The sequence below is a fragment of the Haemaphysalis longicornis genome, unplaced genomic scaffold (genome assembly GCF_048455015.1).
Source record: "Haemaphysalis longicornis isolate Haplotype H1 unplaced genomic scaffold, Haemaphysalis longicornis Haplotype H1 scaffold_12, whole genome shotgun sequence".
Lineage (NCBI taxonomy): Eukaryota > Metazoa > Arthropoda > Arachnida > Ixodida > Ixodidae > Haemaphysalis > Haemaphysalis longicornis.
The window spans coordinates 64,612,362-64,640,255 of NW_027526225.1; the positions used below are offsets into that span (position 1 = coordinate 64,612,362).

Here is a 27,894-nt window from a genome sequence, read left to right on the forward strand (position 1 = left end):
AAGTATTGCTGCAACTGTTTGTGGGAAAAGTGACCTGTATGTCTGTGTTCATTTAGAGTGGTGGGAATGTTGAAGTGCAGAGCCTGATATTTATAATTAGTGCGGAATTGTGGCACTGCCCATTGTTCTGTGCTGCACGTGCGTGATTCAGCATCCCTTGCTGTTAGGGATGAGAGTGAAATAAAAACGCTTTTTAGGGCGTTTGATGCAAAAGCAAAACAAATGCACTTAAAATACCAAACCTGTACTAGTGGCTTACTTTGATGCTATATTTTTAGAAAGCAGTTTGTGTTGATGCCAAATACGGAATATTGGCAATGTTTCGTACCATTTTCTTTTGCAACTGCGGAATTCTTATTTAATTTTTCTTATTTGTCGTAGCCCACACAAGGCTACAATAGTTAACATGCGATGCAAATAATGCAGTGTAAATTTGCAGGTTGACTTGTGTGGGAAGGAAATCCCGGCATCGTAATAATACTTTGGTGTCTGAGGACAGTTTATTACAAAGGTTAACTATGTGTGTATCCCAACCTAGGTGTGAAGAAAATGTAACGCCTAGAATCTTGTGTTCGTCTACTATGCCAATAACTTTATCCTCATAAATTATGTTACTTTGCATGTTAAGCGCACTTTATTTTTATATCTGAATACAGCTACTTTAGTCTTATTGAAATTAATGCTAAGTTGATTCGACTGTGACCAAATGGATAGCTTCCGAAGCACATTGTTACATATCGCAACTAAATTGTTGACATCAGGACCGGAAATAAGTATAGTGCTGTCGTCTGCGTACATAATAAATTTTACAGTTGTACCTATTTTTGTTATGTCGTTGATATACACGTTAAAGAGCAAGGGCTCCAAAATGCTTCCCTGCGGCACACCTTTCGCGAAAGAAATAGGTGACTTGTGGACGTCTAGATATACACATTGCTGACGGTTGGGTAAGTATGAGTTTCGCAAGTCCGAAACCTTTCCCCGAATACTGCTGCTTCTGTGGAGTCTTCTTTTTAGCTGTAGACGAAAGGTTTGGGTGATGACAATTATTATGATTATGATGATGATGATTACAGGGAAGGCCTACCCAAGCAGCCGGAAATTGTGCACTCCAAGTCGTGCTACGACCTCCCCAACCGGGATGTGGCGCCGCTTTCCAAGCGCATTCTGGCGGCGTACACGGGGCCGTCGGGCGGTCTGACGCAGGTCAACCGGGGACCGATGCGAGCCCTCACGGTCACCGACCAGGTCGACTTCATTGACGACGACTCCCTCTGCGGCAGCAATGAGAATCTCGCGTCCAGGTGAGATGTTGCTTTGTAGTGTTGCGTTCTGTGGACATGGATTTCCAGGAAAATGTGCTATTAACCTCCAGTTCCTCTTCTTATTTCGAAATAGGTTAACCCTTTCTGGTCATGTGTATAGTTCCCTGTCTGACTACTGGTCCATTCAGCCATTATTTGGGCCCTCTAGCACCCACAAGGTAAAATAGCTTATTTACAGCGTGTTTTCTTTTTCAATGAGTCTTCAGTGACGCTCTTTCCAGGTGCCTCTCAAAGCACTTTTAATGGTGACGACCAGTATTCTGATCACGCCTTACAATAAAGGACAGTCTTTCACATTAGAACTTGCTCTTGAAGTTGACAGCTGTTTTGCCGGAAGTCAGGCCAGGTGTTTTTTATTTCTGAAGTCTGTCTTCACTGTCTGTGAAATCATTAGCCAACCTTCAGTAAATGCGACTAGCGGGGTGGAAGTCGTGGCAAGGTGTTTTCGTGCCTTAAGGGGGGACACTGCTCTTAAAACAGCTTCCTGTAATTGTTAAGTAAACTCTGTGAAACTTGTTAGCCTTGCTGCTTTTTTTTCCCACTGATTTCAAATGCGCCAATATTTTTTGAGTCAGCGAACTAGTTGCCAAGATAATTAGAGATAATTAGTCATTTTTGGAGGAACAATAGACAAAGCAGTATGAGTCGTAAAACCGTAATCTCCATATTTTCCAATACTATGAACCCCGGGGAGTGCAGTAAGAGAATTGGTTTCCTGATTCACCGCTTGGAACTGATTTTTCAGTTCATTCAACTTTGGTGGCACCAGTGGCAAGGAACCATTTCGAATGCCCATTTGAAACACCAAAGTTTAAAGAGCTGTAAAATTAGTTCCACGCAGTGCATCAAAAAAACGATTCTCTTATTGCACTCACCAGCGTCTGGAAAATATAAAGATTACAGTTTTATGACTAACACTGTTTTGTCTATTGTTCCTCCAAAGATAACTAATTATCTCTAATTATCTTGGTAACTAATTGACTTACTAAAAAAGTAATGAAACATTTGAAGTCAGCGGAAAAAAGCAGCAAGACTGACAAGTTTCACAGAGTTTACTTAAAAATTAAAAAGAAATTTTAAGAGCCATGTCTCCCCGTAAATTAGCATGTAAAACATCGAGATGAAAATTTTTTTTGTCTCCACCATGGTGCTGCCTTTTCTCAGGAGTAAAGAGAAGTTGATAGTGAAGCTACAGCGTACAATCATTCATCAGAAATTGCGCTCTTTTCACAACTTAATTGACGGGCTATTAGGTCTTGTTGGGCTGCTGGGAAATGTTAATCATTGACTAGAAGTACAGTTAGATGACTTCAAAGGGTTAGCGTGAGCGTAGATGTTCATTGCACCTATGCTAACGTGGATTTTCGAAAGCATTTGCTAGGTTTGCGTAACATTGAACCAACTTTGTTCGAGCCAACCTTATAAGAGCAAACTTTGTTACTACCTACTTTGATAGAACAAACTGATAAACCAACTCTGTTGGCAACTTTTATTGATTATCAGGGAAACATCCTGATAATCTGAGCTGTTTGGCATTAAGATGAAAGCATTTAATCTCAAAAAACCTTGGCTTCATAGCACCTTCTGCCCATGTAACAAAGACGGCCACACCATTTAGTAAATCTGTTACGCTGAAACTTGTGGGGACACAAGTGGACTGACAGGTTCCATTTCCTACGCAGGTATCTCGATAGGAGCGGTGGAACGCCTAAAGCCAAAGCGCCAACCTGCCTTTCATCCAAAACTGAAGGTCCAAGAGTTGCAGACACAGGTAAGCAGAACAGAAGTGCACAAACGGGTTTCCTGTGTAATGTCAAAAGTTGTTGCACCCATTTGTGTAATCTCTATCTGCTGGAAATTAAAGCGATGCCTGGTGAGTATTTTTAGAGCATGAGCCATGTTTTGTGGCATTAACTGTGCGGACAGGTAAATCTTACGACTGCACGTTTGCCATGTTGAATGACTGAACTACACACTTGCTTTCTTAGCCTGTTGGCTGTTGCCATGGGAGGATTGTCCCCCAAAAAGCCGCGGTTAAGGGGGAACATGGGTCTTCGATCAAAAACTTTATTTTTACAGTTGGATAAAAATTGGAGGACATATGTAGTTTTTAATTTTGATTGTAGATATAAAATCTATTTTTGTGTGAAACGACTACATTCAAATTATTTGTATTTCTATATTTGATTTTTTGACAGCTTTTGTGAAAAAACTGTTCGTGTGATGCAGCTGAACAAGGTACCAGTGAACTGTACACAAATCAAGGAGTGCAATAAGACTAACAGTATCATTCTGTCTGGTCTGTAGTAAAACTTAAGACCATTTGAAGTTTGGGCTTGCCAGGTGGGAACCAGAAAAAATAGTTTTGCCTGGCCTTAAACCAAGAACATTTATTTTTATGGTTATGATGATAAAAATTGGAGGACATATGCCCCCTTAATATACTCCATACAGCACCTTTCAAGAAAGCACTGCTGTTGATTACTGCACACTTTTGGTAGGCTTACCACAATTTCTCTTTTCTGCTATTCAGCTTGCGTAACTGGTGAAGAAGCTGAGACAGCTACCGAAGAGGTAGCCGGCGTCTCCAACTGGTGTCAACCGGCGGAGTTCGCTTACGGCATCGCCACGACACTTTACGAGTGTCATCCCGTCACCAAAGAAAATGCAGGTATGCATGGTTATGCTGTTCTGGTGTGTATTCTTCAGTTTTTTTTAAGATACTGCTGTAATAACCTCGAGTTGAACTAGGAACTGTCAACTGTTGCTGTTCGTTCACTGATGATTACTTGGTACTTAGCATGCGAATTCTAACGGGATCATATGGGCAGCTATGAGTTAACTCTTTGTAACTACGTAACTGCTGCGCGACAGATGAGACAGACAGAAGAATAACCACAGGACAAGTTCTGTTATGAGTTGACTGTTTTGTTTAGCCTTCACATTCTAGGCCATATCAGGTCAGTGCCGATGCCACTTTCGTGCGGAACAACCCTTACGCTTTTTTAAAGCGAAGCTTATATGGCTAGTCTACCGCGTATTTGTCATGTACGAGAACAAGAATTCCCAAGGATCCACGTAATTTTGAAGTGCGAGGTGTTCTATGGCACAAAGCGTTGGGAAGCGAACATCCCATGCAGTCACCACCAAGGGAACACACCGTTAAAAAAATTACTTGGACTACAAGTGTACCCATCTCGTCATTTTGGATATGCATCTTGAAGGGATTAGTTAATAATAGGTGCCATTTTCAAGATCAAAACATGACTTAGTCTTCAAGCTTATACATCTCGTCACTGGGATATTCATTTTAGGTAGATAAGTTATAAATAGGTGCCATCTTTTAAAACAAGTAGAGTCAAAATAAAAGTGTGTGTATGTCTTTCTTAAAAACAAATCGAAGTTCCTCGTCGCTTTTACCTAAATTCTGTGTCACCTCTGTGTTGTGTGCTGAAAAGCTTTGCTGGTCAACCACCATTGCAGGGTGGAGTGGCTAAGATATTTTTAGGTGCAGAGCACTTTAGGGCAGCGCCTTGTCGTCGTAGCTTGCTCGCTGGACCCAAGTAGAGCCTCATGGCATTCCGTCGTCGCGGCGTAACCCAGAGGCCTCGAAAGCCAAGCAGTTTATGAACCGCTGGCGCTTGTCATACATCTCACCGTTGTTTAGCGCAAAGAAAACTGCAGGTACATTTGAGGCAATGTACGTAATTAACCGGGGCAGCGCCCGCATTCATTTAGTTGGGAACGCTCGTTGGGCTGGGTTTTACGATAGCAAGTGAAAAAAAGGTGGCAGTGCAATGCCGGCACATGCGGGAGGAAAAGCAAGCACAAAAAGAACAGGATTCCTGCTGACGCAGTTTCAGGCTGGGGGTGCGGAAGCACAGTGAAGGCGGGAAATTTGAATTGCATTGGGTGGTAGCAGTGAGCGGATAACGGTGTGGCAGCCCATTATGGCGAATCAGTGCTTTGCACTTCTGACAGCTTTCACATTGAGTGGAACGGCTTTATTTTAATTTTTTTCTACATCTACACGTTTTTTGTAGGAGTGCGGAAAATGTTGTGAGCTCCCTCTATACTTTCGAGCGCTGCCTGTGAATCACGATAAGGTGCAACGACTGAGATTAAAGCACTTCCGGAACTAGTGCAGCGAAATCTTCGATGAGTACTTCACCCTTTCAACCGAAAAGCATTGCTGTACTGTTATTTGTTGGTGGGGGCTGCAAACTTTCGATGTAAACTTTGTAACGTTTTATTTAAAGGAATCACTGACATTTTATCATAGAATTGAATTGGACTTACAACATGGGGTGGTGATACCTTGGTTTCCTTTACTTTTGTTTTGTAAAGGCACTCTCCAAAATCCAGAACTTGCTACGCTCATGCTCGTGCACTATAACAGTAATGCCTCATGAGCCTTTGTGATGGAACTGCCTGTGCTTATGCGCATGGAAGTGCCGCTGTTTTTATTAGCGAAAGGCAAGTCTAGCATCATGATCTGGAAACTGCGGTAATTATGAAGAATAGCCTGAATTGACCATAGGCCATGCCCTCTTGTCCCGAGAAATTGCTTCAAGGTGTCATAGCCCTGCTTTTCCTCTACGGCTATGACTTTACGGCTTTCCTCGGGGCACCTCCATTTAGCCGAAGCAAAGAAAATCACAGGCTTGAGTTGGCTGGCATGACGATGTTTCACTTTTGGCAAGGGGATTGTGCTTTCAAGACTTGCCAGCCACTCCGCATAGCAAATGCAGAACAAGGCTCGGGCGTTTACGTTCGAGTCCTCCACATTCTCACTGTAGGGTCTAATCAATCATTTTTGTTTGCGTCCCATTCACGGTTTTCAGGGGAACCGATTGCGGACTCCTTTGCGATCTGCGTCCGGGAGAACAGCGCCGTGTTGGCGCTGGCCGACGGCGTCAACTGGGGCGACAAGTCGTGCCTAGCGGCGCGATGTGCGGTGCACGGGTGCGTGGACTACCTCAACCGGGCACTCTATCGCGAAGGCGGCACCATCGACACCACTCAGGTGGGTCTTCTTTGGGGTGCTGCCAGGGCCAGGAAAAGAAGAGCGCAAGTGCGTCCTTGTTGCCTCGATAGTGGCACCCTCCTGTTGTAGGGCGAACTTAAGGGGGGCCTGAAATGGTTTGCTATTCACTGACCAAAGTCAAAATGTACAAATGACATTTCGGAAGCACTACGGCTCCCTTGTTTACTGCTCTTGAAACAGTTTCTTCTAATTTTTAAGTAAACTCTGTGAAACTTGTCAGTCTTGCTGCTTTTCCCCCCACTGATTTCAAATATCCCATTATTTTTTTCAGTTGGTCAATTAGTTTCTATGTCAAACAGAGATTATTAACTATTTTTGAAGGAACAATAGACAAAACAGTGTTGGCCATAGCACTGTAATCTTTACATTTTCAAATACTATGAACCCTGGTAAGTGCAGTAAGAAAATTGGTTTCTTGATGCACCGCTGGAACTAAATTTACAGCTCATTAAACTTGGATGTTTGAAATGGGCATTCAAAATGGTTCCTTGCCACTGGTGCCACCAGAGTTTAATGAGCTGTAAAATTAGTTCCGAGCAATGCATCAAAAAACCGCTTCCTTCTCTTATTGCATTCACCAGTGTTCACAGTATTGAAAAATGTAAAGATTACAGTGCTATGGCCAACGCTGTTTTGTCTATTGTTCCTCCAAAAATACCGTAATTACCCGATTCTACTGCGCACTTTTTTTCCGGAAAAATAGGTAAAAAAAAAATCACATGCGCGTTAGAATCGGATGCGAAACCGAAACTGCAGAAACAGCGGAAATTTCGTCCCACCCATCGCCATCGCCATCTCAAGATGGCGCCAAAGCTTTTAGCAACAATTTTTCGGACGCAGGAAGCACAGGTGCCTAGGCTTTTCTATCGGCGTTCACACAAATCGTCAAATCGTTCCACTTGTGCGCTTGATAACAGCAATGGCAGCAGCGGCTCTCACGCGTTCAAAACGAGCGATCGGCTGAAGCGTGCACCTCTGGAGAAGCTCTCGGGATGGGCGTGCGAGGCGTGGGCCACAATCCCATCGACCATGGTTGAACGTTCGTTCAGAAGTGTGGCATCGCGAATGCACTTGACAGCACCAAGGCCGAGATATTGTGGTCAGCGGAGAGCGACGAGGAGTAGGATGAGTGAGATTACTTCGAGAAATAAATCGCCCGTTTCTCTCGCATTCGTTTTTCTTGCTCACAAAGTTCCGTGCGCGTTACAATCGGAGGTGCAAGTTTTTTCGTTTTTTTTGCCAGGAAAATCGGGTGCGCGTTAGAATCGGGGGCGCGTTAGAATCGGGTAATTACGGTAGTTAATAATCTCTGTTTATCTGGCCAACACTGTTTTGTCTATTGTTCCTCCAAAAATAATAATCTCTGTTTATCTTAGAAACTAATTGACTTACTCCAAACATAATGGCATATTTGAAATCAGTGGGCGAAAAGCAGCAAGAATGCAAGTTTCACAGAGTTTGAGGACACTGCTCCTAAAACGTTTAATTTTTAAGTAAACTCTGTGAAACTTGTCCATATTACTGCTGTTTTTCCACTGATTTCAAATATGCCATACTTTTTCGAGTCAGTCAATTAGTTCCCAAGTTAATTAGAGATTATTAATCATTTTGGAGGAACAATAGACAAAGCAGTGTTAGCCATAACACTGTAATCTCTATATGCCAATACTATGAATCCTGGTGAATGCAATAAGAGTAGCTGTTTTTTGATGCACCACTTGGAACTAAGTTTACAGCTCATTAAACTTGGGTGTTTGAAATGGGCATTCAGAATGGTTTCTTGCCACTGGTGCCACCAAAGTTTAATTAGCTGCAAAATTAGTTCCATGCAGTGCATCAAAAAACTGCTCATCCTATTGTTGGAAAATAGAGAGTATTGTTGGGCAATATATATAGAGAGAATATATAGTATTGGACATTAGAGAGATTACAGTTTTATGACTAACACTGCTTTGTCTATTGTTCCTCAAAAAATGGCTAATTGTCTCTAGTTATCTTGGCAACTAATTGACTGACTCGAAAAATTATGACATATTTGAAAGCAGTGGGAAAATAGCAGCAAGTCTGACAAGTGTCACAGAGTTCACTTGAAAATTAAGCAAAGTTGTTCCCCTCTTAAAGGCATGGGGGGGAACAGTGCAAAACAACGGAGACAGAAAAAGGCGAAAAGGAGCAAGACCGGCGCTGACTTTCAACTCATTTTGTTAATACCTTGCGCCAACTGGCTCAGTTGGCCACCCTGTTTGAACTTGAAAGGCACTGTGCTGGTCTGGATTGGGGCTTGATGCGATAATACTTGAAGTGTGTGTGTGTATATGTATAGGCACACCTTATTTTAATATATTTGAAAGCACACAACCTTTGGTCACTGCCAAGGAATAAAATCAAACGACCACGACCACATACTTTAGCAGTGTTATACTGTACTCAGTTGTTTTCAGGCCTTCACTCACAATTCCGTGAGCTTAGAGAGCAGAGCTTTATGGTCTTGGTTCCATCTTTTTCTCGTCTCGTAGGAGGTCTTTGTGTGCCTGCTGCGCTCGTTCCAAGCAGCGCACAGCCTGATCCTGCAGGAGCAGGGCATGCTCACAACACTGTGTGCGGCCGTGGCGGTTCAACTCCGCGGTTCGGACCAGTACGTCGTGTGTGTGTGCAACGTTGGCGACAGCCTCGCGTATGTGTACAGCCAGCAGCACGGTGTCCGTGAGATTACACTTGGTAAGTCGTGACGTGGCCTGCTCAACGACGTGTGCATGCGTAAATAAAATAAAAGAATGCGTTTGAAGCTGTTGGTAATGAGAAGAGTTTGCGTCGGATCACAGCAGCTTGTTTTGAACCTTCTAAATACTTTTGAGTGATCTGTTGCATTGTCCTACGTGGGTGGTCCATTGCAAGGCACATGAATCAGCTTTGCTTTTCATGTGCCTTCCCGCTGAGACGGCTTTTGGACCCTACTGCATCATCCTGTTTGAGTCTGTGTGGACTTTTGTAAATCCCAGAGAACAATTACAAAAAATAAAGGGGGGGGGGGGGGGGGGGAGTCAGAGTTAAATGCTGTTTAGAAGGAATTGATGAGAAATTTAATGTAAGGACAACTGAAGGGCATACTCATAAACTATGCAATAAACTGCTCATTCTATTCGTCAACACACTAATCAATCTACTGCTCACATTATTTGGGAGCGGAACAGAGTGATCATGATTCCACTTTCCATTCCACTGATGTTCTTCATTTTATCCCTCCATATGTTATTAACTCGAGGTCGCGGCGGCCGGTTTTCTGATGGAGGCGAAAAGGCGAAATCGCCCGTGTGTTCGAGATTTCGGCGCATGTTAAAGATCCCCAGGGGGTCAAAATTAATCCGAAGCCCTCCACTACGGCGCGCCTCATCGCCTAAATTGCGTCAGCACGTTAAACCTCATAATCAGTTATTAATCACTTGAGAGGAGTAGAGCAATGAGCGCAGCCAGGATGAAGGTCATCTACCCTGGGCCTGAGTTTGCAAAAAATTGCTGCAAACTCCTCTTTGTGTCTCTATTTCTTTCTTTCTTTTTTTTTTCTCTTCGGTGCACTATGTGTGTCTCCTATTTTCTCTGCAGTGCTTTTAAATAAGGGTGTACGAATGCCCAATTGTAACTTTCGAATCGAGTATCGAATCGAATTCAGAAAAAAAAAAGCCGAATACTGAATCGAATATCAAATCCAATTTTTTTTTACAGGCCTTGATTTTTCATATGCTTTTGTGCAAAAGCACAAGCTACATCGCATGCTCCGGAGACATAAGTTTCTTTTTCAACCCGTAGAACGCTCTTTTCAACTCGTATCGGCAGTACTCCTGCAATCCAGAGTGGGCACGATACACATTTGGAGAGAAAAAAAAAAAAAAAAAAAAGACTTGCACTGGAGTTGCTGTACTGCCATCATAGGTAACTACTATACAGCACCCAGTGATGGAAGTGCTGCTCCGATTGCTCCAAACTGCTCCAAGACGAAACTTCTGCTCCATGCTGCTCCAAATGGTTGTTTTAAGGGATTTTTGCTCCAAACGTGCGCCGAAGGGGCATTTCGAAAGCATGTGGTAGCACTTCTAACTCTCTGGTGCAAAACCGAAACTGACAATAAGCTTGTGTCTAGTGTCACCGTTATTTAAACATCAAAGTCAAACCCGCTTGTAAACTGAGTTTGCTGCGATGTGTCTGGGCATCTGTAGACATGGCCTTCGTTATCTGTGATCGTCCATGGCTTTCTTTATGGCTTTACGGCCGCCCTGGGGCATTGCCATGTTTGTCACAAAGAACATATGAACGGTTCCTTGTGGTGTGTTAACATTGTTAACATTGTAGAGTTAGTCTTATTCGGCTTTGTCTTTTTCAAGATGTTTTTCTGCAATCATTTTCTATTGCATGCTGCATCAGTCCAACTCCAACGTTGTTGTGGTGTACCCGAACTACATATACAGACGAACCCGGAAGTTAAAAGTTAAAATGTTCAGTTTTTTTAAAACGTGACGTAAAGATGACTGTGGTTTTGTGGCTTTTGCTCTAATTGTGTTTACCCTGTTTTAGTTTTTGGCTGCAAGTGGGTACGTTTTAAAACTAGGACAGTTTAGTGATGTATCTCAAGTATTTTTATCCAAAAGTTGAAGGCAACAGAGATCTAGTTCTAATTTTTGAAATGATGTGCCTACTGCATTTGATCGGTGGTTTTTACATGCAGTATGGTACATAATAAATATTAAAAACTTTAACGGTTTTCTTGTGAGTTATATCCACCCTTATTATACCTGTATTGAAGCATAGTATTTTGGCATCTGCTCCAAACTGGAATTTTGCCTGCTCCAACAGCTGCTCCGAGAAGTAAAATGCCGCTTCCATCACTGAGCACCTCGTAACTCGGAAGCGAGCACTTTGTAGGCATGAACAATCGGATGCGAGAACACGGCACAACCACAATCACGGACCACGATGAGGCACTTCTTCGGAAGCACATGGGCAGCGTGAAGCGTGAATAATACGTAGCGGTAGGAGAGCTCGCCTTACAGTCGCCGTGGACAAGCCTGCGCTATCCACTGTGGTCTATAAAGCCAGTAAAATGCGGTAACCATATACCAAATGCCTTAAAAACGGCCAGAACCGCTTTTGATTTTAAATTAACTAAAGCGCTGTCAAAACAGCAGTGGTCTTTACCGGAAGCTGGCCTAACATGTAAACATCCGGTTGCAGAATTCAAAATGGCGGCCAGAGTCGATGGCAATGGCTCGAAAAAAAGGTCTTGTGAACGCAATTGCAGATTACTCCATGAGGCGGGATAAAATTTACAGCCTCTACAAGGCACGCACGGCGACAGCACGATTTGGATGAAACTTGCTGAGCAGATGGTGTAGCAGCAGTGCGTTAGCGTGCGCCAACATCTCTTGCTATCGCAACGCTAGGGAATGTTGGGAAATTCCACTCGACTGTTCGAAAAATGGAATAGTGGGTATTTGATTAGCGAATTGAATTATTTGCGGAAGTACTATTTGATTCATATTCGAATATTTGAGTATTCGCACACCACTATTTTTAAGCCCCTCGAGTGTGCCAACTTGCCCAAACAACTATTTTATTGAGCCTTGACGAACTTTCACCAAACGCTTCAGGGTCTCACGACATCCACTCGATGCGAGACATGCGGGACGCCCTGGGTGCCCTGGGCCCCGTGGACGGCCAGAACCCGGAGCTGAACAACCTGACCGTCTCGATGACGGTGGCCCAGCCGGGGGACATCATCTTCCTCACCTCGGACGGCATCTCGGACAACTTCGACCCCGTCGTGGGCAAGTTCGCCATCGCCAAGCGCGGCCGGAAGGAGGGCGCAAACGCCCAGCAGCAGCAGCCGCTCCCTCCCCTCCCCGAGGTCGAGGCGCACCAGAGGCACGCGCTGACCCTGCTGCGGATGCAGGTGAGGCTGAGGGTGGTGCATGGGCAACATGACTTCAAAGCCCGAGGAAACAAAACAGGGCAACAAGCTGCTTTATCATCACATATGCTCAGCTCTTTTCATTTTTACAATTTGCTTGTTTGCCATCTTGTTTACACAAGGGTTAGCGAGTCGCAGATTTCATGTGGAAGCACAGGGGGCTCATGGAGCGACAAAACGGTGTCGGCGACCCACCGCAGTGTGGCAGTGGTCAAGGCATCGTGCGCTGAGCTTGAGGACGCGGGTTCGATTCGCGGCTGCGGTGGCCACTTTTCAGATGGAGGCGGAAAGTGAAAACGCCTGAGTGAGCCCCAGGAGGTCAAAATTAATCTGGAGCCTTCCACTATGGCGCGCCTCATCGCCCAGGTGTAGCTTCAGTGTGGTAACCCTACAAATTTGGATTTTTTGAAAATGGTGTGAGCAGCAAAAGGGTTCCCCATTGGTTGCGGTATGTGCCGGTCCATTGGTCGTGACGTGTCATGTGGCCCCATAGCAAGACCCAATTCTCTGCCGTAGCAGAAAGGAGGGAATCAAGTATCTGCCAGTGGGACGTAAGGCTTAATGTTACAGGCAACGGCATCATCATTGGTAAAGAGTCCAGCGAACTGTTGGCGGCACGGCAGGGCGATGGGATGTGGGCATGTGCCGGCCTGACGTTAAGCCTAACGTCACACATAGTGGCTCAGTGGTCAGTAGATCGGCTGGCAAGAGTATGTGCTGGCCTGATATTAGGCCAGCAATGACCTCTTGCAGGACTCTGAAGGACGCATTGCATAAACAGAAATGAAACTTCGTCATACCTTGGCTGCTTGGCCTCAATGTGTGTGATCAAATCGCACACAACTTTCGCAAGCACCATGCAGTGCACTTGATTTTGCATCGTTACACATAATGATGGTCATCATCATTCGCCTGTCTACGTTCACTGCAGGGCAAAGGCCTCTCTCCATGGATCTCCAATTATCCCGGTCAACTGCGATCAATTTATCCCTGCAAACTTGTTGATCTCACCTGCCCTCCTAACTTTGTGCTGCCCCCTGCCACGCTTGCCTTCACTAGGGATCCACTCTGTTACCCCTAATGACCGACGGTTACCTTGTCTTCGCATTACATGCACTGTCCACGCCCAATTCTTCTTAATTTCTACTAATATGTCTTTAACACGCTGCACATAAACGGACTTACGTTGCACATGAGCGGGCTTCAATATCCTCCACGTTTTTTTTGTTTTTTTTTTTCCCCAGCTTTCACCTGGTCAGCATTGATCCGCACAGTAATGTCAGCATTACTGCCCGCTGTCTAGCCCATATTGCTGTTGGCAGAAGGCTGTTATAGCCAGGCATAACTGTAGATAATTGTAGTTATAATAATAACAATGGTGGAGCTACATAATTCGTAGAGTAGCCTTGGATCTACACTGGAATCTCGATGATACGATTCTGATACGAATTTCTGATAAGTCCCGGTGAAATTTCATTGTTTGCGATGGGAAAAATTTCGGCTTTTACGAACGGGCCTGTGCGGCCAGGCGGATGATGTGAACGAGCTGGCGAGGCGCCCGACTGCCGAGCGAGCAAGCGACGGCGACGTACGGGCTCTGTCTCCCCTCTTTGTCGCTTTTTCTCCACGACCAGCGTGGCTGTTGTTCTCTGCTCGCGGAACCGAGCCACACACTCCACGGGCGCACTGACGGCGCCGTGAAACCACCCGCACGCTGCGCGGGGCGCGGCCGGCCGCGGCAACATGGCGGCGGCTTCGGTCGCGAATTGGTGCGGGGCGCTCGATCAACCGCTTCTAATCGCTCTTTAAATGCCGCTCAAGGCACACACGAAGTTGCTTGTGCGGTAAAGGAGCTGATAATGCGGGCGAAAACGGTACATCATCCGCACCGCTAGTGAAAGCGCCCATGAAATATCTGCCGGAGTGCTAAGCCTAAACATCTCCGGTGGAGCCAGTTGGCTGTCTCGAGCACTTCGAAACTGCCGCCCCGAGGCACACGCCTTCCCATTGGCGCAAGTCTTCAGGCTCCTCCCACTGCCACGCACGTCGTGCGTCATTTTCTGACCGAGGCGCAGGCAGCCGCAGCAGTGTAATCGCCGACGCGAGCATGAAAATATCGCACGCGCAACGCCGATGCACTTGAATCGCGGGAAAAAACATTCCTGTAGTGAGCTTGGGCACTGCGAGTGAGGATATGAAAGTCTAGAAAGGACCTCTCAGCGACGTGGAGGCTTAAAAAAAGCAGAAAAACGACATGTGAAAGTAAGAAAAGAAATAAACGAAAACTTTTTTTAGTGCTCAATTTTTTGGTCTGTGTTGGTTCATACGAATTTCGGATGATATGGATATTTTTTGCGGTCCCACGAGATTCGTATCATCGAGATTTAGTTAATATGTAGTTAAAGCAGTATATTAAAAACAATAGGCATCAAAATACATCAAATTATTTGAGAATAAAACAGTTTTCCTTTATTACAAGTATTCTGTTAATACATTATTTAATCTTATTTTATTTGTTTCACTCAGTAATAGTACATTGTTGTGAGTGGTTTTATTTATTTAGTGACATGTTATATGTAGATGTTTTTCTAAAACAATAAATGTAGTACATAGTAGTAGTAGTCGTCGTAAAGACTTTTTATTTGAATATAATGTTATTATACCTTTAATTTTTTGGCACTCAAACATTAAATGTATAACAATAATATTGCCACGAAGCTAAAGATGATGCAGTTGTCTTGAAGGACAAACAAGTTAATTGGAGTGAATTTGTGTTCCCGTAACAACTCCAAGAATACAGATGCGGCAAAGCAGCAGTGAATTGAAAAGGAAAAATACTAGGTTTACTTTTAAAGGCAAAAATATAATCATGAACATTTAAAGGGGCCCTGAAACTCCGCTCTAACCATGGTAAATGGGCATGTCCAGTTCTTAGATAGGTAGTCCAGGAAAGCCGGCGAAATAATACTCCTGTAGCAAGCAGCTCGCAGCTCACGGAGTGGCACCCTAAGGTGAAGTTTGACTGCACTTCTGGGCATTAAGGAAGGATAAAGCTTATATCAGCTCCATTGGGAGACAGTTTTAACGTTAAATTATTTATATATTGCCACTTTTGTATATAAATATATATATTATATGTATGTATATAAGAAATTTTTTTTTATTGTGTTCCCTACCATTTTCCTAGTTTTATTGCTCCCTATATATATATATATATATATATATATATATATATATATATATATATTTTTAAATAAAAGTTCACAAGGCAATGAAAATGGAAAGTTCGTTGCGCGTTTTCTTTCTTTCATGAGTTAAAAAATTTTCTGTGCAGGATCTCCTCCAGCAAGGCTTGTACCAGGGCGACGGTGCGTGCAGCTCGGCCGAAGACCTCTGTGAGCGGATGGTGGACTTCGCCACCAAGCTGACGGCGGCCAAGCGACGCATACTCGAAGACCCCGAGCTCTACGCTGCCGACGCCGCGCCGGGCGAAGAGGCTCGCAAGCGGCGCCACCGCGCGGGTCCCCGACTCGCCATGGTGCCCGGTAAGCTCGACCACGCCTCTCTCGTCGCTTACCAAGTGGGCGGCAGGAGACCACAAGTCGTAGCCGACACCAGCCGCTGGAGGCAAAAGGGTGGCGGCGTCGGCACTGACGTCTACGATGGCCGTGAGGACCGCGCGAACCGGAATGTTCCGACCACGCCGAGCCAACAAGAGGACTATCCGGACAACCTGCCTTACGAGACAACAATCTGAGCTATCGTATCCACATCGTCCGCTTGTGTGCTCAGTGAAGGGGTTGGCATTCTGATACGGCAACCTCCTCATCTGTTGCTTTACGGTTGGTTGTCCCCGTCGCCTGCTAGTGGTTGCCCTTGTCACAGCCGATCTTGTCATCTCCTTCGACAACTGACCCTCTCTCCGGAGTGTTGTAGTCAGCCTTTTGACGAGAATCGACCTTTAGGCTTGGACCACCTTAGAGGAGCCTGGCACCCGCTTCACCCTTCTTTTCTGTTTCATTTTTCGTTGCCCACAGTATCTTAGTGGCTGTGTACAAGAAGGTCACGTCCTCGGGATAGTCTCTTCTGGTTTTATGGGGTGACTCGAGAACGTAGAGTGCGAACGTTGTTCTGTGGCTCCACTTTTGAGGACACCTTTGTTGTTTGGAATGCAAACTTTTGTGGATTTGAACCCCGCGGGGTGGTTCGGATGGAAGCAGACTTGGGTTTTATGAGATAGTGCGCGGGTGCGGTGCTTGATGTTGCTGTAATGCAACATTACCAGAAATGGATAGTGGTACAGTATGAGACAATCTGAGCAGTTGCTGTCAACCCATCGTGCAACCACTGCATTTCTGGTTGGTCATAAGATAAGTAAACAAGAAAAAGCAGCCTATTGCTTGCGCCAGTGTCTATTGGTCCAGTGTGCGTGTAAGCTTGGTTTAAATGCTCGCAAAGAGAGATGCACAAGGAAAACAGTGTTGGTGCTCTGTAAAGCAGTACTAAACATTTTCCACTTCTGTATATTGCACTTGAGACAGCCCTGGCCATTGCTAGTGGTGCAGGCAGTTTTGTTCTTGCCATACCAAGTAGGCAGGAAATCGCAGATATGTGGAACAAGTACAAGTTTAGTGCAAAAACACAGCGTAGTTATTTTGTAGCCTGCTCTCAGAGGAAAAAAGCCACTTGCACGTGAGCTGAGCACTCTTTAAAAATGCAGCACTAGCATGTGGCTACCAGTGGATATCGTACAAATGGATTCTGCACTTTAGATGAATAGCGGATGATTTCGAGTGTGTCGTAACGGAAAGTCAAATGGAGCATCTTTCATTTCATTCTCTATTAGGTCTTAAGATCGCAGTTATGCCCGCTAGTTTGCCGATCTAATTGAGCGACGGATGACAGCTTAGAGGGAGGTGCACAGGCTCCTGATGGACCATTTTTATCCCCATAAAAGTGTCAGTGCCGTCACATGTCGACTTTTAGCTACATCGGCGCATTTTAATTAATCAAATAACTGTGCCAACCATAGTGTACTCATAAGGTTTCAGACACATACCCACAGAGACACCACCTCCCTTTTGTGGGTATTCAGCTCTTGACGTCGCTCACGCCCTCCCTTCTAAGCAGCAATCTAGCATAATAACGTGTCTTAGTGATGTGCTCTCACCTATTCAAAGTCTTACTGTGTTTCGTAGCTCACAGACCCCCTTCCCCTATTCACTACTTCACTTGTAGGTAGACAGGGTGCTGTGGAGTGTGGTTTCGAGAAATGATAAACAGGTTGGAAGGTGCGTGTCAGTTAGCAGCTGCTTGGTTGTTTGGGTCGTGCGTTAGTACACTCTGTACAGTCGAAGGTCATTCATTCAAGTGCTTTAGCTGCGCAAGCGTTTCCCAAGGTGCCAATGAACGAAAAGCTGGTTGTGGAGCAGGTTTATTTTGCACGCGGTTAGCGCAGCTGTTTTTCATGTGCCCCTTTTAGAATGCAGTAGCACTTTGCACAGTTCGTAGTTCAACCAAGCCTGGTCTTAAGCGATTCTCATTTCATGCATGTCGCAAAACCCTCTTTGCGAGGTTATTACGTGTCATTCACTTGTGATCCGTCCGTAGTGCACTTGGCGACTCCCATGGGCAGCCTAATTTGTTTTGGAAAGTTTTACTTTGGGCCTACCCTTACGATTTGAAGAGTGTGGGTGTGCGCGTTTTTGTGTTCTTTTTACCCCAGAATCATCGTCAATCTGCGTTGCGATGGTACGTTGTCATTCTCGACTTCCATGTTAGCTTTTTGAGCGTATTTTAGCGCTGCACGTGAGTTTGTTGACAACCATTTTTATTGTTGGACGGAAGGCTGTACTTTTCCTTACTCTTTCTGTGTTTCCATCCACTTTGATTTTTTTCTCATCAGCATTTCACTGATTTTTTTCTTCAGACTAATAAAAATCTCCCTTCAATGTTTATTTGTGTGTGTGTGTGTGTGTGTGTGTCTGTGTGTGGTGTGTGTGTGGTATGCGTAGAAAACATTCAGAAACGTGGTCTCTGCTAAATACTGTTGGTGTTGACACAAAAGACTCTGCGTGTTAGTATGATGGCAAGACCTAGTACCACTTGCAGAAAGCACATTCATTAAGAGCCAGGCTTACTTCATTGCAGCGCAAAGCCTAGTAGGCCTTGCTTCAGAAGCACATTTTCTTTGAATTTCGCGCACTTCGCGAGCATTATGCAGCTGATTTATACCACGATATGTAGGGAGAGATCTCGTTAGAACTGGATAATTCTTTTTCTGCACTTTGTCAAATTTGTGAAGTTTTCTGTCTGCCTACCCTTGTGCTATCTTTTATGCCATTTTTTGCACTGTATGGGTCAAACCTATCTGATTCACTTAAATTTGAGGTGGGAAACAAGCTTGGAATATCACATAAGGCAAACAGTCTTTTACTAGATTGCTTTTTGGTGTTATTTGGTGCAGCCGTCCTTGTTTTTTTTTCAAATTGGAAAAGTAGCAAGCCTTTTGCGAAATCTGTTGTGGGGATTTGATCCATAGTGCGTTTTATTTCGTGAATCTGTTTTTAAAATGGAATATTGAACTGTCTGAGCTAAATTGCTATAAAGAATTTTTGCTAAGAAGTTTTGCTGTGTCTGCAATGAGTGGAATACAATAGTTAATTTTTATTCCAGACGAAATGTTTTATCTGTTAAGTGCTGTTTAAGATAACACATGGCATGGTATTGCCGCCTGAAAGTTTTGTTAATTGCCGAAATGAGCACCTTGTGGTAAATTCTTGTTGTTGAGATGTCTTTGCTGCGTTATGTTATATGGCTTGTATTGAACGCATGCGCTGCTGTAAGAAGTATGCAAGTTCTTGTTTATAGCCGCAGTATTAAATGAAATGTGGCTTCCTATAATTTGGTTAAAATGTATAGGTGTTCTAAACTTTCTTGTTTTTGCGAATGTGTCATTACCCAAAAGGGTTTGTTTAGCAAAAGTGATAGCTTAAGTGTGATCTACTTCAATTTGGCAAAAGCCCGTAGACACTGGGCACATTTTCTTTCGTAACCACAAGGCTATTACGAGGCAGGGATCACTAATGGGAAAAAGAAAATACTGTGCCAACGATTCAATTCAATCTACGTGAAGCAAAGGGCACCTGACTTTCGTGGCTAGCTCAAGACAGTGGCGTCGCTTCATGTTCCTTGACTAGTGGCGTTTTTGCACTGCTGTCAGGTACCCGCAAATGCAGATGACAAGCCACTTGTGCACTTTCGTAATTTTGCTCTGTCAATTCTGCTCTGTTGTAATTCTGTCCTGTCAATTCTGATCTGTCGTAATTCTGCTCTGTCATAATGCTACCCTGTCAATTCTGCTCTGTCATGTCTTATGCCATCTGATGACTTTTACATGCACAGTGACTATATTCTTCTGCGACTATGTGACTAGTTCATGGAGGCAGTTACTGAGACCACATTCACTTGCAACTGGCTGTCATTTCTGAGTCGAACACACAGTTTGTGTTACCAGCTGCAATCTGTGCACCCTGTATAAAATACTCGACGTGCACTTGTGCAGAACTTTGGCCAACAAGCAAAGAACACTGCCTATCGGCATTAACAACATTTGCATTTCTTGCCCGAGGTCATTGATTCTCGACCGATGTTGTGTTGGGAGGCTTTGCGGAACTTTCTAGAAACACGACTTACTTCCTTTATGCTATTGTAAAGTTCATTAAGAGGAAACCTAGCACTCTGTCAGTGTGAACATGGTGGGAGGTACTAGTTTATTCGTTTCAGTAAAGCCAATTTTTCTGTCCGTTCGACCCATATTTAGCAAAAACGGCTCCACAAAGCAGAAAAAGCACATTTTCATGATAGATAAACGGTGTAGAATATGCTGATACATGGCAAGAAAGAGGCCAACCACATCTCTGTAAGCGCCTACATAGAGTTCATTTGGCAGACTCCGGGGTAAAAAAGTTGCGTTTAAAATGAAATTCCACAAATGAGACCTTTAAGAACACTAGACATTCTTATTATACAAGGAACGTTTAGGAGCCTTTGTTTGCTGACAGCTGCTGTAAACTTGTATCTCATGCAAACAAAAGTCTGCTTCAGCCATGAATGTTGACTGCCAGCAAGACCAAAGGCAAATGCCAAAGATACCAGTGTAGATGTTTGCATTTGACTTTGCCTTCAAGTAGTCGAGTGTGACTGACATTACCATTCAGCTTCTTATCAAGATGTATTATTTGCAGCAGTATATTTATGCATATCTCACGGAGTCTAGAAATTGGTTTGAATTGAGCCACTGCATTGTTTTCATTTTTTTTCTTAGCACTGTCTTTTATGCAAGCATGTCTCAAGCAGTAAATTTTTCTGCCGTTTACTCCTTTGCAATGAAGTTTGACAGAGTCTTTGCACTCTTATTACAAACGCTACTCATTTACATATTCGCACTGGATGCAGCCCATGTTTTTTGCGACATTTCACTACAGCTTGCTTTTACGTATGCAATATACATATATAAATATACATACGGTTGGATTGTTTAGTTATTGCTGTTAGATGATTCAACGTGCAAGACGCAGTGAATCTTGCTTTTTTTGTTCGTTTGTTTGCCATTAGAGAGGCTTGCTAATACAGATATATTTTTTGTCGAATGCATATCTTTATCTGCCTGATTTCACCTTTTGTTTTGCTTGTTCAGCTCCATATACTGCCTTGTTTTGTTGCCCAACTCGGTGTTTACGTGCACATTCCACGCTGCTAACATGTACGACCTGTTCTTGTGATGCTCTTGCTAGTTTTCATGCTACAAGTGGTGAGCTGTTTTAATGGTACCTTGTGCCAAGACGCACCAGTTAACTGTTCATTCCGTTTAAATGCTGTATTTTACTTTGAGTTACACTTCTGTGTATAGGCTGTGTTCCCGCCGATATTAACATGCCATTGAGGCTATCAAATTGCTGTATTGTGGAACGCGAAGGGAAAGTTCTATTATCGTAAAAGAGCCCTGAAATAGAGCTCTCCGATAGAGCTCTGCAATGGAGCTCTGCAATGAAGCTCTGCAATGAAGCTCTCCAATAGAGCTCTGCAATGGAGCTCTGCAATGAAGCTCTCCAGTGGAGCTCTCCAGTGGAACTTTCCAATGGAGCTCTGCAGTGGAGCTCTCCAGGGGAGATCTCCAATGGAGCCCTCCAGTGGAGCTCTGCAATGGAGCTCTCCAATGGAGCTCTACAATGGAGCGCTCCAGTGGAGCTCTCCCGTGGACATCTCAAACTGCTAGTCTCAGCATGAGGTACCGTTGATAGAGCAATCATAGAAAGAGAACTATTAACCCTGAGGCTACCCAGACAGAGGATGTGAGTAATGTTTTTGTGAGACATGGAAAAAACGTTTGAGCTGTGATGATGCGTTGTGCTGGTTTTTGAGCGGAAGAGGAGAAAGCAACAGAGGAAGTTCTATGCGCGTGTACAGTTTGTTGTGGCCCCCCCTCGTGTGATAACCCTGTGCTGATTTTCCCCGAGGTAACGAAGTGGCTTGAATTCCTGTGCTTGTGCTTTTGACTTCCACAGCTGAATTAAAAGAGCAAGCGTGATTTCTTTTAAAAAAACCTGGTTTGTGTTCTCACTCGTCGCTTTTAAAGGGACCATGCAGACAAAACACAAGTCTGTTTTATTCGAAAGATTTCGTGTTTTATAGCGCCCCCAGCGCTTGTCCATCAGCAAACGATGCCCTATTCAGTGAGAATGAAATCATTTTAGGTTAAAATTTTGATTCTCCCGCCAGATTATGTGTTTGGTGACGTCTGCCATGAAGTCACAAGTGCGGGTATTCAAATGAATTTCCAGTACGTCATTAGGCCCTGTAACCTTGCTTATTGGCAGTCCTCCCAGATGGCGCTACCATAGTCAGGCACGCGAACCGTTGTCCGCGGTTGCTTTGTTTTTGACAATATTTGCTCCTGGCTTGTTTTTGTTTCAGTAAAAAGTAATCGTTTCGTGAAACATGGGGTATGCTTGACAAACTTGGTCACGTAAGACAACGTTGCTTACACCAGGCCAGTGTCGTGTAACACAATTTAAAAGCTGCAAGCTGCTGTGCAGCTAAAAAAAGTATAGTGCGCCCAGTACCAACAGCAGTGCGCATTGGTACTTCTATGTTTGCGTGTATTTTTGTAACTTTCATAGTTTACCCCACCATTCTTACTGCTGTAAGATGAATATTTACTGCATCTTACTGCTGTAAGATGAACATTTAAGCGCAAATAGCTCATTCGGCAAGCTTATGAGTTGTGCCTAATTTGCGTTTGCGTTTGCCGGCCTCAGCCAATCGCACAGCTGGCACATATGACATCATAGGTTCTGTTGCGGGAAATGAGCTGGTTGGTCGCATGGCCGTTCCTTTTTTTTATAATTATATAAGCTTATTTGAGCGAAGTGTGCGTTAAAAGTGGTGTCAGTATGATTCTAACGAGGCAATCTTTCGAATAAACCAAACTTGTGCTTTGTCTGCAGGGCCCCTTTAAGCTCTTGGGTCGCCACAGCTTTTGCTTGGGTTAATGGTGGAGCACCGTGGAGTTCTGGGGCAAGTGGCATATCTGTATGAATGCTGTCATATATTATCACATAATTTCACTTGTTACAGTTGTTTTGTACTGGAATATTGTTGTAGCAAGCTCACTTGAGTAGTTTACTTGGCCTTAAGCTATTAAACGCATTGGGTAAGTACTTTAGCTAACTCTACTTTGACAGGGATCGATATGTGCTCAATTCCTTACCAGACCTCTTTTTCTGATTGTGAGCTTTATCACTTCAGGCACCACGCCTAAGCGAATCATCTGTTTTGTTGTTTTGGAGCATCAGCTGTTGGTGGGAAGGTACTGGTGCTTTGCAGCACAGGCCAATCCAAAACCGGTGGACCACCTGTTGATACAGTCTTTGTAAGCATTGCCTTCTTGGGTGCAGTAGGTTGGTGAAGGATCTCAGTGGAAATCATTTCGTTGTTTCCGTCTTTGCGCTGCGGTGAGGAAAGTTCAGCGTCCCTTTTTAAACGACACTGGGAAGAGCTAAAATGTGCAAAATGCATAAGAAACACATTAATATTGTCACCATTATTGCACCAATTGGTGCAATAATGGTGACAATATATTTGTCTATCAAACTGCAAATGCTCGGTTGCCAATTTTAACACTGATACTGTTGTGTTCAGTCAAATAATAGTATCACGAAACAAGCTCACTTACAAATACATATTTTAGCAAGTTTTCCTAACAAAACAAAACAAATTTTGTGAGCAGTGTTCACTATTTGTTAGTCCATCGAGTTAATTAATGGCAGCCATATTGTCTGCACATGAGATGTTTACATGCAGATGTCATAGCCAAAACCGCAGTGCAATATGCTATAAGCTTCAGCTAATGCTGTCATTAAATGTGGAAGTGCAGTAAAGGAAGCACATCAGAAGGGCTGTCACAAATGAACCGCTTTAACTTCGCTGATTTTCATTGATTCCCGTCCACACGTTAGAACACCAAATACGTCCAGCACATGAGCAGGAGCACGGAAAACAGGAACGGAGCAAACCCTAAGATGCACTTCCAGCGGACATCGATATGATAGGGAAAATGAGCAACATTGAGGGACAATGTCTTCTTCAATTGACCTCCAGCAGTTTCTGTCTTGCGATGCCCTAACGTAAAATACCAAGGAAATAGTTCAGGGAATTTCGAAGAAGGCGCCCTTGTCTGGATCTGCCCCGTAATTTAAACTGGTGGTGCAGAAATCTTAATTACCCTTACTCCCCCTCTCAGAAAAAGAAAAAATAAATGCAGTGCATTGGAGAGAAACACATTTTTAATGAAGACGAAGAAGACCGTGAAGCCTCTCTTGTTGTTGGTCCTGTTATACAGAGAATCCATTCTAACCATCTAAGGCAGTCTAAGACGATCTAACCATCGTCTGGTCCATTACTGAGATATTGGGCAAGGTGCACTCGAAAGGCCTTTGGTGCCTCCAAGAAATCTTCCGGTGTCCTCTGGCTTAGTTACACGACGCACTTTAATGCCAAACCGCTGTTTCTATCGCTTCATGTACTGGCTCAATGGAACAAAACTTGTGAGCTGCAAGCTGTGTGGTATATAAACAGCCTCGTCAGACAGAAGCCTGTTACAGCACGCCCTGCACTTTTTTCTCATTCACAGAAATTAAAAAGAGTGCCATCCACTTCTTCACTGAACACCGGCACTCCGTTGTTCAGCTTTCCCCAAAGCTTAGCCTTGCCAAAGTTCCGCTGCGGCAAGGTCTCGTACTTTTTGTCCCGCTCGCATATCCTCTTTCGATCTAATCCGAAGTGGCAAGATTTCGCGTGAATGTTTCTTTCCGGCGTGGCGATGCCGTTCCACGACTCCAACTTTCTTCCCATCTCAATACTAATGCATGTCACGAAACACCGTTGTGATGAAATCGCAAACACAGTTGGCACTGTCAGATAGCAATAACAAAATGGCGAGTGTGTGCAGAAGGCTGTGTTCTCTTAAATGGCATATGGTGTGACAAGAGTGCAGTCAGAAGTGGTCCTGGGCTCGAAACTCGAAATACTCTGATTATGGGAGGGGGCCGCTTGCATGGGTGGGGGAACTTGATTGGTATTTTACGGTAGTTCATTCCTTCCACCCAAATTTTTATAGCCGAGCTGTATGCAGGTAGGATCCAGCAGATCATCTCCGCCGACCTATACCAACAATTTTCCTCCTCGCCACTGCCAGCGCATTTTTTACAAGTTCGAAAAATTATGCAATAAGAAGTCAATATAGGCCAACCCTTCCAAGCCACTACATCTGGTACCACACTTCATACCGGTCAACATTGTTAGCCAGAAAGAAAACATTAGGCACATTTGAGCCAAAACATAAATGCTCAAGTGGTACTAGATGTGTTCTTTTAATTGAAAATAGATTTGTGCTTGATTTTTGCGTTATTAAATAAAAATAGGCGTTGAAAGCAGCATTTTGGCCCAAAAATACATAAAGTGCTCACACCCGAGCCTAGACCTCATGGCAGCAATCCAAATCCAACAGTAAAAAAAAAAATTCCAATAGGTGGCCTGCTAGCAGTAGAAAACTAAAAAATTGAATCGACTTGAGCAAGCCTCGGAGGAGCGAGGCAGGAGGGAAAGAGAAGATAGCATTGACATTGTAGGGGTGACAGAAGAATGCCATCTTTCGACGACATTTGCAGTGAAATGGGAAAATACATGATGCATGTCGTTCCCGTGGAGGTTGTTGTTGTTGTCCTTTATTGATTGAGGGGAGGCCATGCGGCCAAAGTAGGGGTAGGGTAAGGAGGGGAAAGGGAGGAGTAGCCCAGTTACAGAGATGCGCCCATGAAGACCGCACAGGGTTTCCCTTCAGGCCGCGGAGGCCAGGCTAAGGTTAAGATCTTCCATTATGGGATTTTCACGACCGGAGTAGGCCCCGGTCTACACTAATCTTGACAGACCACTCTCTACGCCAAACAGCCCAAGGGCTCTGATAAAATTGGGATCTTCAAATGGAGGGTCATCTTCTGAGGCATCGGGAGGCATAGCATTGTTGAGGATAGGTCGGTACAGTGAAAACACAGAACAGCACCAGATTAAGTCTTCAAGGGTGGCGAATACGGTCATCCGGCAGTGGGGACAGTAAGGAGGTGGGGACCCCGTTGGGTAAATCTATTTTCTAGAGATGTGGGGTGTGAGAGCTGCATTGGCCCTAGCTTTGTTGACGAATACTTCCGCAGAGCGAGGCATCGGGGGAGCCACAGCCAGGTAGCCAGGAGGGGTAACGGAAGAAAGACGGCACTTCCGTACCTGGCGTGCGTGATCAAGTTGAAGGCGAGGGCAGGGGGAGGAGGGCGATGCGTTGTCAACCAGGGGAGGTGTACTATCGAGACGCTCCGGTGCTGCATCATGTGCAGCCTGGTTGCCCCCGTCCGGATCCGTGTGACCCGGCACCCATGCCAAATGGGTAGTGATCCCATTACCGGCCAGAATGGTGGTCATGTGTTGGATTCAGTGCACTGTTGGATGATCGGTGAAGGGCTTGCGCAGCTCTTGGAGGGCTTGGTGAGAGTCTGTGAGAATGCGGATGCGTGGAGGTGGCGGATTCGCAGTAGTGAAGGCCAAATGATCCAGTGTGCTAAGGATGCTCTGGAGTTCCGCTTCCAGGGGGGGACGAGTTAAAAGCGTGACGTGTGAGGGAGCCGTCCAGGTCTGGTCGAGCTGGGCAGCACCAGGCCAGACCCATATGGGAAGGGGAGAGGCTAGCACCTGTAAAAATATCGACCTCGTCCGGCAATTTCGCTGCGAGGACACGCTGAAGGGCCTTTTCACGAGCAGTACGACGGGAACGCGGAATTCCGGTTCGTGGTGAGCAACTGTAACAGGCAGGCTTAACCAAGGGGGAGGGGGTGGTGAGGCCGATGGAAGTACTGGAGGTACACGTTCGTCCCACGCACAGTGTGCAGTCCCCTGTTGTGTTAGAGTTAGCCAAAGCCGGTGTTGTTGTACGGCTTCCGCAAGGAGTTCTTCCATCGGGGGGACCGGGGCAGCCCGTTCAAGAGCGTCAATGCGAGTATGCCTCGGAAGTCCGGTGATCGTACGAAGCATGACCCGGGAAAGCACCGCTAAGTGCTTTTTGTGAACCGAAGAGAGGTCATAAGCCAGAGCGCCATAGGTCAGACGACCGACGGCTACTGCCCTTGAGAGTGTGAGACACGCCGATTGATTAGCGCCGCCAAATTTGTTGGAAAGGCGAGAGATTAGGCGCAGCATTGATTTCCAATTTTTGCGCAGCTGCCGAGCACTGTTGTGGCTGGCGAGGGGAACACCTAGTAGACGCATATGGCCACAGTGTGAGGCAATGGGTGTGTCGCCGATAGTATGATGCATGATAGATATGATAGCTAGTATGATGCATGTTGGCGGGCGGTTGGTGCTGGCCCTGGACCAGGAGAAATTCTGTCTTCTCTGGGGTCAGCTCAAGGCCGTCAGCGTATATAGCAAAACGAGCCGCAGTGTCCCGTTCAAGGTTGCGGGCTACGCGTGCCATGGCCAAATTAAAAAAAATTCCCCCGCACCTCCCCGAAGGGAATCGTGCAGAAATGCGAATGCATTGGGTGCACCGATGAGTGTGTTGCGAGTAATGGCGTAATTAATGACGAGAGTGTGAACGTAATCATTTATTCATCAGCACCTGTTTGTGTTATCGTTGTACCTGACGGCCACAATCACTGCCTTGTGATCGCTAAAGTGCACGGTCAAATGGTCTTTGAAAAGCATACGCGCGTCACAGTTTCGCGTAAAGACCAGATCAATGCAACTCCCGTGAATGGTAATGGGGCACGTGTCGAAGCCGGCAGAGAGACAATGCATAGCGTGCCTGGTCTGCATGTACTCGACCAGCCACTCGCCACTCTTCTTGCGCACGTCAACGTTGAAGTCGCCAACCAAGACTATGGGGTCAGAGGGTTTGGAGCGCACGCGCACACTTTCCATAGCCGCGTCCAGCTGCGCGGCAACGGCGTTCGCGCCCG

The 27,894-nt window shown here is 45.0% G+C and overlaps 1 protein-coding gene across 1 annotated transcript in view; it reads left to right on the top strand.

Annotated features, from left to right (window-relative positions):
- The window catches only part of LOC144162773 (PP2C-like domain-containing protein CG9801), a 32,637-nt gene extending 10,702 nt beyond the window's left edge, over positions 1-21,935 (top strand). Inside the window, exons 2-8 of the mRNA XM_077693428.1 lie at positions 1,077-1,304; positions 3,008-3,096; positions 3,859-3,996; positions 6,170-6,351; positions 8,889-9,090; positions 12,012-12,313; positions 15,666-21,935. Of these exons, the coding sequence (XP_077549554.1) occupies positions 1,077-1,304; positions 3,008-3,096; positions 3,859-3,996; positions 6,170-6,351; positions 8,889-9,090; positions 12,012-12,313; positions 15,666-16,088 (1,564 nt within the window). The 3' untranslated portion in view covers positions 16,089-21,935. The remainder of the gene's footprint in view (positions 1-1,076; positions 1,305-3,007; positions 3,097-3,858; positions 3,997-6,169; positions 6,352-8,888; positions 9,091-12,011; positions 12,314-15,665) is intronic.
- Positions 21,936-27,894: the final 5,959 nt, after the last annotated feature.